Here is an 18,081-nt window from a genome sequence, read left to right as displayed (position 1 = left end):
CCCGATCAGGGGGCTCTTTCACTGGACCGTGCGACGAATGCTTTGGGAACCACTAGCAGAAGACCAGGGGAGATGGTAATGCGATTAAACAGAGGAGGGGGGGAGCGGCTGGGAGGCCTCCAAGCGGACCGTTTGCTGGGCAGCGGAACTGTGGCCCCGGGAGAGGGGTGGGAAGGCCGGACCGCGTGAGACCCCAGACCGGACGGCACCACGCCCCGCCGTCCGCTCCGCGGGCACTGCCGGCCCCGTGGCCCCCAGGTACGGCTCGGAAGCTTCCTCTCAGCCCTGTGGTGGCTTCCTCCAGCCTCATGTATTCGGGTGCCTCAGTCTTACCCTGAGTGGGCATTCCGAAAGGAGGTAGCCTGGGAAACTCTCAAGGAGACACTTGGGTCAGTCGTATCTACTGAACACTTACAGCGTGTAGCGCTAGAAGGGAGCCGTCGTCCATAGAGGCCAGGAACCGGAAGGACTCCTGGCCCTTTGTAGGGGGCGGCTAGGCAGAGCCCAGGGTTTGCCACTCGGGGCCCCCCGGGCACTCTGGGGCAGAGCGGCAGGCCTGTTGGGGTGGGGCATGGCCACCCAGAGGGTCCGAGTTTCAGCTGATGTAGTTCTGGGGCTGCTGGGCTGAGCTAAGAGGATTCTGGGGATGGGGTCGGTCCCAGAAAGGAGGCCAAGGCGACTGGAGGGTCTGAGTTCCCTACACAAGCGTGCTGCTTTAGGAGGACTGGGTGGGTGTCTCCTACAGAGAGGAATGGTGCACTAGCGTGATATGTCTCTGTCTAACTTGCATCTGTATCGCTAACCTTAAGCAGGCCCCACGGTGGGGTCTCCAGAAATTTAACTGCTGATTTCCGGATTGGGGACCCCCAACCCCACCACTAACACAGGCCCCACCGGGTCACCCCCGTGTCACTCCGAGGGCCTCTCCTTCTGGGGGCTGGGGAGCAACACCCGAAACCCCAGCTTTGACATCGGGCTGACCTCCTTGGCCTTCTCCAGGCCGGACCTGGATGACATCAGCTTCCCTGGCCAGCACCGCTCGAGTCTTTAGGGCTCGGACCATCCGAGAGACCGATGGATGCCTTTTCTGATTGGCAAGGCAGCGGCCCTGCCCTCTTGCCTTGGCTCCCCCCGGGGCCAGAGGCTGGAGGGACTCACCTTTCCTCCGAGTGCCGGGATCCCGTGAGAAAGTGTGAACAATGTTTTGACTTTGTGCCTTTGGTCTTCAGGGTGTTTCTGGACCCCTTGTGTGAGGTGAATGTCAGCGGGGCGGCCCCTTCACCGGAAGTGGGGGCAGGGGCTGTTGAGGCTCTCAGCGGGGGCCCCGGGGGGGATCTGGAGCCCGGTGCCCACCCATCCCTGAACGCCCTCTCCCCTCTCCCCTCTCTGCAGCCCCATAGCCACGGGTCTCTGATGTGTCAGTGTTTGGCTGCGGCTCCCAGCATCCCCAAAAGCTGCACGTTCCTCTCAGTCCACTGTGGCTGAGGGATTCTAGACACCCCCAGCCTTCTTCTGGACACTGCTCCAGCCTCCAACTTCCCTCTCTGCCCGCCATCCCTTGACCCCCGGCCCCAGCTGGGGCCGGGGGCTGGATCAGGGCCGGCCTGGGGGCGGGGACGGCTGGCCCGGCCACGCATTCCAGCCACAGCAGTGTCCGCAGGGTCGGCTCCCATGTTGGATTTCCCAAGGAGTGAACTTTCCCCGGGATTGCGGTCTCTGAAGCAGCTCAGGAATGTGACCCCCTTGGCGAGAGCAGAGAGTCGGACCCCGTCGGGGCTGGGGTTAGGGAGGGTCTGGGCAGGGCTTGCGGCAGGCGGATATTCAGGTCTAGAGGATGGCAGGGGAGGAAGCTGGGAACAGGGTTTGGTCGGCGGGGGGTTGGGGGGCATGGGGTTTTGGAGGGGGGGCAATCCCCTCTCACATCCCTGAGTTCTTTGAAAAGGGCAAATCCAGGCCAGGGATCTAATCAGAGATTTTTTCCAGGATCTTTGTCTCCTTTCCTCCCGTGCCACCCAACATCTGCACACAAACACACTCTCTCCCTCTCACACACGCAAACACACACAACCTCCCCCCCCCCCCAGCCCTGTCACCCCCAACCCCCCTTGGCTTTCTGGAGAGAATACCAGTTTGGGAGTCAGAGAAGCTGGCTTCTAATCCCAGCCCCCTGTTCTATACTGTAAGATCACTGTGGGCAGGGAATGTGTCTGTTTATTGTTATATTGTACTCTTCCAAGTGCTTAGTACAGTGCTCTGCACACAGTAAGCCCTCAATAAATACGACTGACTGACTGGCCATTTGCCTGCTGAGTGACCTTGGGTAACTCATCTAACTTCTCTGTGCCTCAGTTTTCTCAGTCAATAATAATAATACATATTATTGATTGTGTGCATAGCGCTGTACTATGGACACTTGGGAGAGTACGATTTTACAGGATTGGAAGACATATTCTCTGCATTCAACAAACTTTGTCATCTATCAAATGGGGATTCAACAATTAAGGTCCTTGTTAAGCACTATGTGCCAAACACTGTTCTAAAACACTGGAGTAGATACAAATTAATCCAGTTGATCACAGTCCCTGTCCCACATGGGGCTCACAGTCTAAGTAGGCGGTAATAGGATCGAATCCCCATTTTACAGATGAGATAACTGAGGCACAGAGGAGTTAAATGACTTGGCCGATGTCACACGGCCGGCACAGGGCAGAGCTGGGATTAGAACCCAGGTCCTCCGACTCCCAGACCCGTGCTCTATCCACTAGGCCGTGCTGCTTTTAGATTCAAGCCCCATTCTCCCTTCCCTTTGGACTATGAACCCCATGTGGGATAAGGATTGTGTCCAATCTTGCACCTACTCCAGCGTTTAGTACAGTGCTTGGCAGGTAATAAGCACTTAACACATTATTACTATTATGATATACCCACACCTATTATTATTACACACCCAACATATCCCTCTGGGTTGTAAGCTCATTGTGGGCAGGGGATGTGTCCGTTGATTGTTATAGTGTACTCTCCCAAAAGCTTAGTACAATGCTCTGTACACAGTAAGCGCTCAATAAATATGATTGAATGAATATCCCTGCTCCTGTGAGCACAGTTCCGAGCACAGTCCCTGGCACGGAGATGTGGGCCTTGATGGGCAGGACCAGCCCAGTCAGGGAGTGGGAGAGAGCCTAGAGGAACAAAGTGGGTCAAGGATTGAAGCTTAGGGTTCTCCCTCAGGAGTGTCTTGGACTCCACTATGAGGCCCAGGCAGGTAGTTTGAGAACCCAGAGGACTCTGGATATTCGCTGGGCAGTGTGACATACGGTGAGATGGGGGGGCCCAGACCCCTTCCCAGCTGGCAGGACCGAGCAGACCTAACGATAGAGGCCGGCTCTGTGCTGGAGCCAGGAGCGGGCCCGGGGCCATGTTTATCTGCTCTGAGCATAAATATTCCCCACTGGTCAAGGAGCCATCCATAAATATTTGATCAAGGATTCGGGTAGAAGGAGACAAGGTTGGGATTGAGAAACCCAGGTGTTCAGGGCACAGTGATGCAGGGCCCTTTGTGGTGGAGGAGAGGGAAGAGTTGGCTCTCCCAGTAGCCGATGCTGCGGTTGGGCCACCTGTCTGTCTGGAAAAGCTAATTTATGCCCCATCAGTGCCAGGCTTGCAGGGCGTCCCATCTGGATGCTCCACCTGTAAACCAGGCCCAATCCCATCTTTTCTTACTGGGGTTCTTTTCCTAACACTCTGCTCCTGGTGAGGACTGAAGGGCTAGGATGGGGGTGGGAATAGATGAGGTGCTGGGCCAGGGGTTTTAGGCTGCAGCCCCCTTGGGAGTACTGGCTGGTGCCACCTCTGTGCCCACCCTCTTCCACCCCCACAGCAGGGGTCTGGGAGTCAGAAGCACAATCCTGCCTCTGCCATTTGTCTGCTGTATCACCTTGGGCAAGTCACTCAATTTCTCTGTGCCTCAGTTACTTCCTCTGTAAAATGGAGATTAAGAGGGTGAGCCCCATATGGGACAGGGACTGTGCCCAACCTGATTAGCTTGTATCTACTCCAGCACGTAGAACAGTGCTTGATATATAGTAAGCACTTAAATTCCATCATTATGATGATGATGATCATCATCCCTTCCTTGCTCCTAGCCTGGCCAGAATCCATGCTCCTCCACAGTGGGACCTGCTTCTCCACAGAGGCCCTGGGGGAGTTTGGAGTTCAGGCCCCTCTGCTTGAGAAAGGTGGGACAAGGATGGTGTCATAGAGTCACAGTGACAGGGAGCAAGCTTGAAAACCTGGAGAGCAGGATCCTACACTGGAGCAGGCAAGTTCCACGGGGCCTCCCTGCAATGATGGAGCTACTCAGCAGCCCCTTCGCTTCCCCCTAGAAAGGGCTGCATGGCAGCCCTGCAGAGGAAGACCCTGCCTCTCCACCCCCCCTACAAAAAGGAATAATAATGTTGGTATTTGTTAAGCGCTTACTATGTGCCGAGCACTGTTCTAAGCGCTGGGGTAGACATAGGGGAATCAGAGTTGAGTCTCATACAGACCCCCCCAGAGAGACTTTGAGGTGGCAGGGAGGACTCCTATCATGGGCTCTGAGTTCTTAGGAGATCCTTTGTCAATACAAAATCTTATTATTGCCATTTTCTCCTTAGGGGGTTGAATGTATTTGACAGAAAATGCAAGTGGAATCTCTCTCTCTGCTCCTTCTCCTCTCCTGGCCCCTCCTTTCTGAGACGCGCTCGTAGTAGTCCAATCCCTCGTCACGATACGCTCTTGGTTTCTCAGTTTTAATTAGAAATGTAAAAAACACCAAACCTCCCAGCCTCTCAAGCCCACCCAGCATCAGCAATAATTTACCTTGAGAACAGGGCAGTGGAGGAAGTGGAGGCAGTAGATCTCAGGCAGGAAGACTAGAGAAAGGAGCACAGGCCCAGACACCAGGACTGGCTTCCCCCTGGAAGCCACCAGCGAGCTTGTAGGGGCTGGGATGTTGGGGGAGGTGAAGGGGTTGAAAGGAGGGGGCAAGAGGATCAGGGAAAGACATTCCTCCTATCAAGCATGTTGGATGAATGTGGCTCTCCTTCTGTGGAGGGACAAGAGAAGGCAGAAGGAGGCATGGGAGGGAGAATTGAACTGAAGCCTCACAGGGTGGCTCAGCCCATCGCCGCTGCGGTCCCCTCGTGCCCTCATCTAGGGGATGGGGGACTCCATCTTGGATTCACCTCCCCAGCTCATCCGGACTCCTCCCACCTCCCGTTCATCTCTATGGCCTCTTGTTGGGAGCCTAAGTATAATGCTGGAGGGGAAGGCAGGGGAAGGGGAGGAAGAGGAAGAAGCCCCAGCCCCGGTGCCACCCCCACCAAGCTACCCACGGTACCTTTCAGCTTCATCCTTGGTTAATGTGGGCCATTCAGCGCCTGACCCTCAAGGTCAGAAAGGCACCATCTCATCTCCCTAGTTTGCCTGCTGGCCTCTCACTCCCACCCACCAGCACCCACTTCCCTATAGGAAGCCTCCATCTGGCCCAAAAGCTCTGCAGGGAACGGCAGGACAGGGCAGGGCAGGACGTCATGGGGTAGAGCGGGAGCCATGGCTGGGGCTGGCTAGTTGGGGCAGCTGTCGTCCTTGAGACTGGACTGGGGGAGGTGGGGGAGGCCCCGGATGGGAGGAGGGAGTGCCCAAGGCTCCTGCTGCCCTTCAGTGCTGCTCTGCGGTCCCATAGAAGAAGGGATAGTAGAGGGAGCAGGGGTAAGAGAACATGAATTTGACGGCGAACTTCATCTCCTTGTTCTTCTTCTCCCAGCGATAGACGGCCATGAGCAGCAGCTGCCCCTGGACCTTGCGACCCATGATGAGGAAGTTTCCGGTCAGGTCGTCCAGCTGGGGGCAGGGGCAGCCGTCCCCATTCTTCATGTAGAGCACCAGCTTCTTGGTGTCCTTGCGCTTCAGGGGTCCCGTCTTGAACAGCTTCTTCTTCTTCTGGGCCCCGATCAGCTTCCGGTCGCCATTCTCGCTCTTGATCTCCTTGATTCGCATTTTGACCACTATGAGAGGAACAGACAGGAGGTGCCCAGCTGAGTGAGCCCAGCTGGTGAGGAGAGGGCCGAGGAGCCCCTCGGGCTCCAGGGGGAGGGGCCGGGGGGGTGGTGGAGGAAGTTGGAGTGTTGGGCTTTACGGGGAAACCTAAAGAACTGGATGGTCCCTAGAAACCTCTCCATGGAGATGGAGAATGGGAGAGGCTGGAAGGTGGAGTGGCGGGAAGCCAGGACTGGGATCTCCAACATCTCCTTGGACAACCCATCTGCCCGTCCAGGGTTTGGGTGGCAACGTGGCAAAGTGGATAGAGCACGGGCCTGGGAGTCAGAAGGATCTGGGTTCTAATCCTGGCTCCACCACGTGTCTGCAGTGCGACCTTGGACAAGTCAGTTCACTTCTCTGGGCCTCAGTTACCTCATCTGGAAAAGGAGGATGAAGAGTGTGAGCCCCAAGTGGAACAGGGACCGTGTCCAACCTGATTAGCTAGTATCTACCCCACAGTTTAGAACAGTGCTTGGCTCATAGTAAGTGCTTAAAAAGTCCTACTAGTATTATTTATAATAATAATAATGATGGTATTTGTTAAGTGCTTACTATGTGCCAAGCACGGTTCCAAGTGCTGGGGTAGATGCAAGGTAATCAGGTTGTCCCATGTGGGGCTCAAAGTCTTCATCCCCATTTTACAGATGAGGTAACTGGGGCCCAGAGAAATGAAGCGATTTGCCCAGAGTCACACAGCTGATGAGTGGTGGAGGTGGGATTAGAACCCATGACTTCTGACTCCCAAACCTGGGCTCGTTCCACTAAGTCACGCTGCTTTTCTATTATTCTCTATGATTATTATTATCAGGTCTGGGCATCCTTCTCCCCCACTGAGGTGGCCGGCTGGACAGCCAGCCAGCTGGGGGCTTCCTCAGAATCCTGTTCCCATTTGGGGAAGTTTTCAGCCTTTATGCTGAGCTTCTACGTGGGGCTCGAAGGAGCTTCTGTGTGGGTTGTTGAAGGCAGAGGTCGGGCATCATTGCCTGACCAGTCTAAAGCCATCTCTATCCCTCTCTGGGAGTGAGTTCTCTTTGCTGAGCCTGCACTCCCTGACCCAAATTTGCCGTTCTTCTTCATCAGCATCATCATCATCAAATATTGAGTCTCCTCACAGCGGGCGGATCACTGGAAAGAGTTCTGTCCTCGGGAGTTTTGGGGGAGATGAAAAGGAGGAGATTCAGCAGTGGCATGCAAAAAAAGAGCACAGATATCACTAAACTACCTATTAACCTACAACCAACTGAGCAGCAACCAAGGTCCTTTGCTCTTCATTCTTTCCTCTATTACCGCTACACGTAAGTATTTTTGTTGGATTCCTGCATTCGATGGAAAGCTCCTCGCCGGTTACCATCACCACCTCTATTTCCATTAGCTATTTCCCTGCTTTTCTAACTCCTCAACCAGAAGGAGGGTCTAGGCAGGAGGAGAACATGAAATCGAAACGGCTTATTGCTACCTAACAACTTTAGTGAAAGGTTTGATGTTGAAACTAATGACTGAAATGAGATTTTAGGAGAATCTGTGAATTTTAATTGTGGAAAATGGACAGTTGACTGTTTAGGCTAAAAATGTGGCAGTTAAGGTTAGGTGGAATGAGAAAGAACACTTTTGGTGCTAGATAGGAAGGACCTGGAGGAGGAGCTGAGTTTTGCAGTGTGAGCCCTGTGTGGGACAGGGATTGTGTCCACTTACTTTATTGTTCTCTCCCAAGTGCTTAGTACAATGCTCTGCACAGAGTAAGCGCTCAATAAATTTCACTGATCGATCCTGAAAGATGGGAAGCAGAGTGGTTCTGAGGTGTCCATGAGCCCCTGGGAGAACTGAATTTCTTAACTGTCCCCTAGCTTCACCTCATTCCCCCTTGCTACACCCCTTCCCCAACTCCTGCCTACCTGCCCTTGGCATTTATTTGGCAAACCTTCTCAGGCTCTGCTGGGCCACCCACTGAAATCTAGCCTGTAGCAAATACTTATCCCTCTGCCACCTCCTTGGCAGTCTGTACCCTGGGATGTTTGCCTGGTTGGAGGGTGGGAAGCTGGCAGGGATGGAGAGGAAGCTGGCAGGGATGGAGAGGAAACTGTGAGCTGAGGGATGGGTGGGGGGGGGGGCTCGGGAGTAAGGAGTGCGTGGGTGTGGGGGGCTAGGAAATAAAGGATTTTAAGGCCATTAAGCAGAAGTTTGCATTTGCTCCAGAAGGCAACTGGCTTTGGAGAATGGAACGAAGAATCATGTGTCAAAGGGGTGTCAAAGAAGCATGCCATTATTATTAATTTGGCAATAACATGTAGTGTGGACTTGAAAGGGGAGAGCCTGGTTTGCATTTTCAGCCGACAGTGGAAAGTGCTGGAGCGGAACGTGGAGGGAGATTGGAGCAAAGAAGGAATTGTGGGGGTCGTCTGGATAAAGCATGAGGCAGGAGGGTAGATGGAGAAAAGCGGGGGCTGCGGAAGACTCCCCCCATGAGCCTGAGGATGGGCAAGGAGTAAGTGGTGGAGATGTTGAAGGAACAGTAAGGAAGATGAAATGAGAATCAGGAGGAGAGAGAGCAGCACTAGGGGAAGAGAGGCTGCGGGGTGGACTGTCAGGGGCGGTAGGGTGGATGACGGTTTCAACCGTGGCCCAGAGGTCGAGTGGGAAAGGTCCAGAGAACAGGCTGTTGAACTTGGCCAAGGGAAGGTTTCTGAAGTGATGGGGCTGGAAGTCAGACTGGACGACCCTGAGAAGGGAGTTGGGCGGGATGGCCTGAAGCTGCCGCTTCCAGATGTGCACTGGAGGGGAGGGTGTGTGGGATGAGGTTTGAGGAGAGAGGAGAGAGACTGCTTACCAAAGTCGCTGGAACACATCTGCTCCATGAGGCCATCAGCGCTGTGCTCCATCTCACACTGGGTGCAGATCTTGGTCACTGTGGAGAGAAGGAGCCGAAGGCACTCAGCGCTTCCTCACCTCTCAGACCTCAGGATCTCTCCTTCCAGGTTCCACATCTCCCTCCTTTAAGCCACCTTCGGGGCATCGGGAACTGAATCTTGCCGAACTTCAGTTACCCCTCTGCCTCGGGCGGGGGGGTCACCTCCACCATAGCCAGGAGGTCCCCTCCTGTCCTTATTTCATTCATTCATTCAATAGTATTTATTGAGCGCTTACTATGTGCAAAGCACCGTACTAAGCGTATTTGCTCCTTCTGCCTGGGACTCCTGACAAAGGCTGTGACTGGAGAAGCCACTGCAATTTCGAAGGTCCGTGAAGCCGATTGGAGCCGCAGAAGGATCCCAGGGTGGGGTTCCGGGGCTCTGGACCGAGGCTGGCCCTTGCTCCCCCTGGGCACCCCTATCCCTTCTCAGCTCAGGAGACATTCATTCATTCATTCAATAGTATTTATTGAGCGCTTACTATGTGCAGAGCACTGTACTAAGCGCTTGGAATGTACAAATCGGTAACAGAGACAGTCCCTGCCCTTTGACGGGCTTACAGTCTAACTGGGGGAGACGGACAGACAAGAACAATAGCAATAAATAGAATCGAGGGGATGAACATATTAAGTACAATAGCAAATAAGTAGAATTAAGGCGATGTACATTTCATTAACAAAATAAACAGGGTAATGAAAACTAGCTCAGGCCATTTTCCAGCAGTGAAGCTGGAGTGGGGTAATCTAGAGGGGGAGAAAGGAGGGAGAGGAGACCCCCCCCCTACAACCCTCCTCCCCAAGATCTGCCATCTTGGTCCCGAAGCCCCAATTCCAGGGCCAGAGGGAGGGCCAGAGTTCCTGTCTACTGGTCTTCTTGGGTCTCTCTGCCCCTTGCTCCCTTCTTGACTCCTGGTCAGGAGGTGGCTTGAGGCTGGGCGGGTCACGACAGAAAGGGCAGAGAGCAGCGACAATGCGGCCTTCCTTCCCTGGCCCTCACTCCACCTCTATTTTAAGCGACCGTTGCCTGTGAGTGGGACTGTGGGTACCACAGGCTCACTCCCTCATCATCTGTTCACACCAGACGTAGGGCCCGATGCCCTGGACTCTCTGGATGGGGAGGAGGAGTCAGAAGGAATGAGGAAGAATCAGAAAGGGAGGGGAAGAGTTTTGCCGTGCTCTGACCCACTCTCCTTTTTCTCATCCGCTGGGCTCAGAAATGCTACTTAGAGAGTTCCTGCTCCTAGCTTCTCTCTGCTGCAAGGAGAGGCTGTGGGAACCACGTTGGGAAGAGAAGGGTCCAGTAATAATAATAATAATGGTATTTAATAATAATAATTACGGTATTTGTTAAGTGCTTACTACATGCAGAGCACTGTTCTAACCTCTGGGGATACGTGATAATCAGATTGTCCCACCTGGGGCTCACATTTTTTAATTCCCATTTTTACAAATGAGGTAACTGAGGCCCAGAGAAGTTAAGTCACTTTCCCAAGGTATTTGTTAAGTGCTTACTCTGTGCCGGGCACTGTACTAAGCGCTGGGGTGGATACAAGCAGATCGGGTTGGACACAGTCCCTGTCCCGCGTAAGGCTCACAGTCTTAATCCCCGTTTTACCGATGAGGTAACCGAGGCACAGAGAAGTGAAGTGGCTTGCCCAAGGCCACACAGCAAACAAGGGGTGGATCCAGGATTAGAACCCATGAACTTCTGACTCCCAGGCCTGTGCTCTATTTACTACTCCATGCTGCTTCCCTTGATCGTCCAAGATCTCCAAGATGGGGCTGGAAGGGGTGGTCCAAAATCGGGGGGCAAGAGGAGCCTGAAATAGGCGCTCTGCTACGGCCCGTACCCTGGCTGCAGATCCACTGTAGAAGCTCATTCATTCATTCATTCATTCATTCATTCATTCATTCATTCATTCATTCAATCATATTTAATGAGCGCTTACTGTGTGCAGAGCACTGTACTAAGCATCATGGCGTAGTGGACAAAGCATGGGCCTGGGAGTTAGAAGGTCATGGGTTCTAATCCCAGCTCCACCACTTGTCTGCTGCGTGACCTTGGGTAGGCCACTTCTCTTCTCTGTGCCTCAGCTACCCCATCTGTAAAATGAGGATTGAGACTCTGAGTTCTACGTGGGACAGTGACTGGGTCCAACCAGAGTTGCTTGTATCCTCTCCAGTGCTTAGTTCAGTGTTTGGCATATAGTAACGGCTCAACAGATGTCACAATTATTATTACCATTATTACATCATTATTATTATTATTACAATCCCCACGCAAAATGGGCTTACAGTCTGGAGAGGAGGAGACAGACATCAAAACAAGTAAACGGCTCTCCAGCTGCACTCCAGAGGTTGGGCCAGGCAGCCGGGGAGGGTCGGGTGGGCGAGGGCCAGAGTGGGGCAAACTGGGGTGGGCAGGAGGAACTGCCCCACCTGAAACAGGGAAAGCCCCAGCCCCGGCTCTGTCTCTTCGTGATGTGGGTGGTGGTGGTGTTTCATGGCCCGGGCTGGGCCTCCGGCTGCGGTGACCCTGCCCCCAAACCCAGATCGGCCCCAGATGGAGCACATGGGCCCGGGATGTCTGTCCATCTGCCTGTCCGTCCCGGGGAGGGTCCCCCTGACTGCCCTGGGGCTGGGTGTGGACTGGAGGGCTGGTGGAGACAGACACCTTCTGGGGGTCCGGCCCCAGCCTTAGCACCCCCCCGGTGCTTAGCTGAGAGAGGGGGACAGAGGGCATGGAGGGGAGGGATGGTCAGTGGAGGGGTCCAGAGGGGAGCAGGGGGCAGTGGAGTAGCTAAAGATGGGAGTGGAGGGAAATGGAGTGGAGGGGAGTCGAGGGGCAGAGGGGAGTGGAGGGAAGAGGAGGAAAGGAGAGTGGAGAGGAGTGGAATGGAGGGGAGGGGAGAGGGAAGGAGAGGGGTGAAGGAAAGGGGCAGAGGGGAGGGGAATGAAGGGAAGAGGAGCAAAGGAGAATGGAGGGGAGTGGAGGAGAGGGAAGCAGAGGAGAGGAAAGGGGAGAGGAGGAGAGTGGAGCGAAGGGGAGGGGAGGGGAGTGTGGTCCCGGGCCTGACAGAGGGGACTCTGAGGTGGGAACGGAGAGAGGCAGAGCGGCAGCAGGTCTCTGGGGCCGGGGCTGGAGACGGGCGAGGGCAGCCATGGCTCCGTATTTGTGTTTGGTCTCCAAGGCGTCTGAGCCAGGAGGGAGAGGGGCCGCTTCCAGCAGATTCTGGACACCTCTCTTTGTCCCCTCTCACTCCCTCCAGACCGTTTTTCCTCCCTCCCAGCAAGTAGGGCCTGGGCAGGGCCCAGGCAGGGCCCGGGCAGAGCCGCGGGGGAGGACCGGCCCGGGCTCTGGGGCGGCAGAAGTTTCTTCTCCCACCAAGAGCAGGGCGGCATTGGGAAGGGGGAGACCGATGGGTAGGGGGAGATCCTGCCTTCCAGGCTGAGACCCCTCATACCTTTCTCCTCTCCCTCCCCACGCCGGGTCATAGGTTGGCTTTAAAGCTCTCCAATATCTTGGCCTCTTCTTCCTCACCTTCCTTCTCTCCTGGGAAGCAGCATGGCACAGTGGATAGAGCACAGACATGGGAGTCAAAAAGTCATGGGTTCTGATCCTGACTCCACCACTTGTCTGTTGTGTGACTTTGGGCAAGTCATTTCACTTCTTTGGACCTCAGTTACCTCATCTGGAAAATGGGGATTGAGACTCTGAGCCCCACGTGGGACAAGGACTATGGCCAACCCAATTTGCTTGTACCCACCCCAGCGCTTAGTATAGGGCCTGGCATGAAGTAAGGACCAGAATTATTATTATTATTATTTTTCTACATAGCCCACACACTCTTCTCCTCCACTGCTAACCTTCTCATTAGGCCTCCACCTCGCCTATCTTTCCACCGACCCCTGGGCCACATCCTACCTCTGGCCTGGAACGCCCTCCCTCCTCAAATCTGACAATCACTCTCCCCCATTTCAAAGCGCACCACCTCCAGGAGACCTTCCTAGATCGAGACCCGCTTTTCCTCAGCTCCCCTTCCCTTTCACGTCAGCCTTTGCTCTTCTCCACCACTCCCACCCCGTAGCACTTATGTGTGTATATATATATAATTCTAGTAGCCAAGAAATACGCCAAAGATAAATGTTAGGAAGACTTGCTATGAAGAGCCCGGAAAAAGTCATGAAATGTGCTGATGTAACAATTGCCACAAAAATACAAATTGCCACAAATATACAAAGTGGCATTTATGGGATCTGAAAGCTGGACCCTGAAAAAAGAGGATAGAAAGGACATCGATTCTTTTAAAATGTGGTGTTGGAGAAGGCTTTTGTGATTTTGGAACAAGTTAAACCAAAGTGGTCTTTGGAAGGCCAAATCACTCGACTTAGATGAGCACATTTTAGACACATAATCATTTTCTAGAGAAGACACTAATGCTAGGAAAATTCCAGGGAAAATGTGGAAGAGGCAGACCAGCAGCTAGATGGATAGAGACCATAAGAACGATAACGGAAGAACCATTAAGAAGGGCTGCAGATTTTGGCAGAGGACAGGATGTTCTGAAGAAAGTATATCTGTGGAGTCGCTATGAAAAGGAAATGAGTCAATGGCCCTTAATATTAATAATAATAATAATTCTATTTATTTATACTGACGCCTGCTTACTGGTATTGATGTCTGTCTCCCCCTCTTCCAGACTGTGAGCCCATTGTGGACAGGGATTGTCTCTATTTGCTATATTGTACTTTCCAAGCGCTTAGTACAGTGCCCTACACACGGTAAGCGCTCAATAAATACGATTGAATGAATGAATAAGGGAGGTCCGGTGAGGTCACGGATTGTCTCTATTTCTGCACTGTACTTCTGAAGCGCTTAGTACAGTGCTCGGCACACGGTAAGTGCTCAATAAATACGATTGAATGAACGAATAAAATGGGGTGAGGAGGTTCAGGAGTCTCTTTGGGGCCAGGCTTTACCCAGGGGATGGAGATGGGGGGCAGGCGGAGGGTCGGCCGGGGCTGGGGGTGCGGACGCTCATGCCCTTGGCTTCCTGGCCTCCCACCACCCCTCCAAACCTCAGTTTCTGGCCTGGGAGGCAGGATTGGAGGGCGCTTGGGATGGGGCAGGACATAATGGGGCAGGACATCGGGCAGGTGGATGCATGGGGCCAGGGAGACGGGGGCAGCTGAGGCTCCTCGGAGCGTCAAACTGACCCCCGGACGACGAGATCTCCCGGGGGGAAAGGGAGGAGGCAGCGAGGAAGCAGAGCTTGGGAGGTGGGGGTGGGGAGGGGTCTCTGGGAAGGGTTGGGGGTAAGGGGAGAAGTCAATGGCCTACTGGCAAGAGCACGGGCTTGGGAGTCAGAGGTCATGGGTTCTAATCCCGGCTCTGCCATTTGTCCACTATGTGATATTAGACAAGTCATTTCACTTCTCTGGGCCTTAGTTACATCATCTGTACAATGGGGATTGAGACTTTGAGCCTCACGTGGGACCACCTGATTACCTCATATCTAACCCAGCCCTCAGAACAGTGCTTGGCACCTAGAAAACACTTCATAAATACCATTATTATTATTATTACTATTCACTTCTCTGGGCCCCAGTGACCTCCTCTGTAAAATGGGGATTGAGACTGTGAGCCCCATGTGGGACAACCTGATTACCTCGTATCTCTCCCAGTGCCTAGAACAGTGCTTGGCACATAGTAAGCATTTCACAAATAGCATAATTATTATTATTCATTTCTCGGTGCCTCAGTTACCTCATCTGTACAATGGGGATTTGAGACTGGTGGGGCAACCCCATTACCTCATATCTACCCCAGCACTTCAAACAGTTCTTGGCACATAGTAAGTGCTTCACAAATACTATGATTATTATTATTATTCACTTGTCTGTGCCCCAGTCACCTCATCTGTACAATGGGGATCGAAATTGTGAGCCTCACGTGGGACAACCTGATTACCTCGGATCTAGCCCTGTTCTTAAAACAGCACATAGTAAGTGTTTCACAAATATCACAATTATCATTCCCTCTCTGTGCCTCAGTTACCTCATCCGTACAATGGGGACTGAGACTGGTGGGACAGCCTGGTTACTTCGTACCTACCCCGTACCCCGGAGTAAGCGCTTCACAAATGCCATCATCACTATTACTCATTTCTCTGGGCCTCGGTAACCTCATCCGTACAATGGGGATGAAGACCATGAGCCCCAGGTGGGACAACCTGATCGTCTCATAACTCCCCCAGTGATTCGAACGGTGCCCGGCACCTAGTAAGCGCTTCACAAATCCCATCCTCATGATTACTCACTTCCCCGGGCCTCAGTGACCTCCTCTGTACAACGGGGTTGGAGACCAGCGGGACAACCCGGTCACCTCGTACTTGCCCCAGTGCTTCGAACAGTGCCCGGCACCTAGTAAGCGCTTCACAAATACCATCATCATGACTACTCACTTCCCCGGGCCTCAGTGACCCCATCCGTACAATGGGGATGGAGAGCGGCGGGACAACCCGGTCACCTCGTACCTCCCCCAGCGCTTCGAACAGTGCCCGGCACCTAGCAAGCGATTCACAGATACCATCATCATGATAACTCACTTCTCTAGGCCTCAGTGCCCGTCTCTGTACAATGGGGGTGGAGAGCGGCGGGACAAGCCGGTCACCTCGTACCTCCCCCAGCGCTTGGAACAGTGCCCGGTACCTAGTAAGCGCTTCACAGATACCATCATGATGACTACTCACTTCCCTGGGTCTTAGTGACCTCTTCTGTACAATGGGGGTGGAGAGCGGCGGGACAAACCGGTCACCTCGTACCTCCCCCAGCGCTTCGAACAGCGCCCGGTACCTAGTAAGCGCTTCACAGATACCATCATGATGATCACTCACTTCCCTGGGTCTTAGTGACCTCTTCTGTACAATGGGGATGGAGACCAGCGGGACAACCCGGTCCCTTATACCTCCCCCCGCACTTGGAGCAGTGCCCGGCACCTAGTAAGCGCTTCGCAAATCCCATCATCGTGACTGCTCACTTCCCCGGGCCTCAGTGACCCCATCCGTACAACGGGGATGGGGAGCGGCGGGCCAAGCCGGTCACCTCGTACCCCCCCCCCCCCCCCGCGCTGGGAGCAGTGGCCGGCGCCTAGTAGGGCGCTTGAGCACCACGACGGTGGGCAGGCCCTCCTTACCCGGCGGGTGGGTGGGCGAGGCGTGGCCGAGCCTCAGGGCGATGCAGAGGTCGTTGTCCAGGGGGAATCTGTGGCAGTGCAGCATGTCCGGCCAGGGGAAGCCGTAGGCCTCCATGAGCGGGGAGCAGGCGTCGCGTACAGCCTCGCAGAGGGAGCGGCAGGGGTAGATGGGCCGGTCGAGGCAGACGGGGGCGAAGAGGGAGCAGAGGAACACCTGCGTGTCCGAGTGGCACCGCTTGGCCAGCAGCGGCACCCAGCTGCTGGCCTGCTGCTTCACCTCGGCCAGGCTCTCGTGGTCCAGCAGGGTGGGCAGCCTCATGCGCTTGTAGCCCACCGAGTGGCAGAGGGGCAGGTCGGCGGGGATGTCGAGGCACTGGGGGGGCTTGGAGTAGGGGCGCCCCCCGACCCCCTGGAGGGGGTCAGCTTGCCAGCCGTAGTACTCGTAGTCCTCTCCCAGGGCGGGCCCGGCGCCCAGGACCATGAGGAGCCCCAGGGGCAGCAGGCCGGGGGGCGGATCCCCTCCGGACCCCCGCATGTCTCTCGCCTTTCCGGGCCGGATGGGGAGGATGGGGACGGTGGGGGGGGGGGGGGGGGGTCCCGCTCCGCCGCCTCCACCTGCCGCGGGAGGGTCTGGGGGGCGCTGACCCCGTGCGGTTGCTGAGGCCCGCGGCCAAGTGGAGGGAGCCGGCCCCGGCCGACGGTCCCGGCGCCACCCGCTTGGGACGGCTGGCCCCTGCCCCCTTCTCTCCCTCCTCCTCCACCCACCCACCACGCCCCCGGGCCCACCCACCCATCCACCCACCACGCCCCCGGCCTGCCCGGCCCCCTCCGCCCTCCCCCTCGGCCCTCTCTCCTCCCCTCTCCCCCTGCTCCCTTCCTCTTATCTCCACCTATCCGCACATCTCTCCGGATGGCCATAGGCAAATGTACCTTCGCACATAATAATAATATTAATGTTGGTGTTTGTTAAGCGCTCACTACGTGCCAAGCACTGTTCGAAGCGCTGGGGTAGATAGAAGGTCATCGGGTTGTCCCGCGTGGGGCTCACGGTCTTCAAACCCCATTTTCCCGATGAGGGAACTGAGGCCCAGAGGATTAATGCGTTAATGATGACATTTATTAAGCGCTCACTATGTGCAAAGCACTGTTCTCAGCGCTGGGTGGGGGGAGGGGGAACAAGGCGATCAGGTTGCACCACGTGGGGCTCACAGTTTTAATCCCCATTTTCCAGATGAGGGAACTGAGGCACAGAGAAGAGAAGTGATCTGCCCAAAGTCACCCAGCTGACAAGCGGCGGGGCCGGGATTAGAACCCCTGACCTCTGACTCCCAAGCCCGGGCTCTTTCCACCGAGCCACACGGCTTGCCCAAGGTCTCACAGCTGACAAGCGGCGGAGGCGGGATTAGAACCCACGACCTCTGACTCCCAGGCCCGGGCTCTTTCCGCTAAACCACGCTGCTTCTCATTTTGTCCATATGTACATATACAAATGTACCCGTGTATATAATAATAATAATTATGGTATTTGTTAAGCATTTACTATGTTCTGAGTACTGTTCTAAGCGCCGGGGGAGATACGGCGCAATCAGATTGTCCCACGTGGGGCTCACATTTTTTAATCCCCATTTTTACAGATGAGGTAACTGAGGCTCAGAGAAGTGAAGTGATTCGCCTAAGGACACACAGCGGACGAGTGGCAGAGGCAGGATTAGAACCCACGACCTCTGACTCCAAAGCCCGGGTTCTTTCCACTATCCAAATATTAGAACAGTGCTTTGCACCTAGTAAGCGCTAACAGATGTCATCATTATTACATATGTACCTTTCAAGTCATATTTACTGGACACTCAGTATCTATAGAGCACTGGATTGAGCGCTTGGAATGTACAATTCAGCAACAGGT

The 18,081-nt window shown here is 54.6% G+C and overlaps 1 protein-coding gene across 1 annotated transcript; it reads right to left on the bottom strand.

Moving 5' to 3' along the window:
* Positions 1-4,773: 4,773 nt before the first annotated feature.
* SFRP5 (secreted frizzled related protein 5) lies at positions 4,774-16,729 on the bottom strand. The gene is made up of 3 exons (XM_029059433.1): positions 16,179-16,729; positions 8,903-8,980; positions 4,774-6,044 (listed from the first exon to the last, which is right to left on the bottom strand). Exons 1-3 carry the CDS (start codon positions 16,711-16,713, stop codon positions 5,698-5,700), a joined length of 960 nt encoding a protein of 319 aa, XP_028915266.1. The 5' UTR covers positions 16,714-16,729; the 3' UTR covers positions 4,774-5,697.
* Between the last annotated feature and the right edge of the window lie 1,352 nt (positions 16,730-18,081).

Source organism: Ornithorhynchus anatinus, chromosome 3 (assembly GCF_004115215.2).
Source record: "Ornithorhynchus anatinus isolate Pmale09 chromosome 3, mOrnAna1.pri.v4, whole genome shotgun sequence".
Lineage (NCBI taxonomy): Eukaryota > Metazoa > Chordata > Mammalia > Monotremata > Ornithorhynchidae > Ornithorhynchus > Ornithorhynchus anatinus.
Note: the sequence above shows the minus strand (reverse complement) of the source record. Positions and strands in the feature narration are given on the sequence as shown.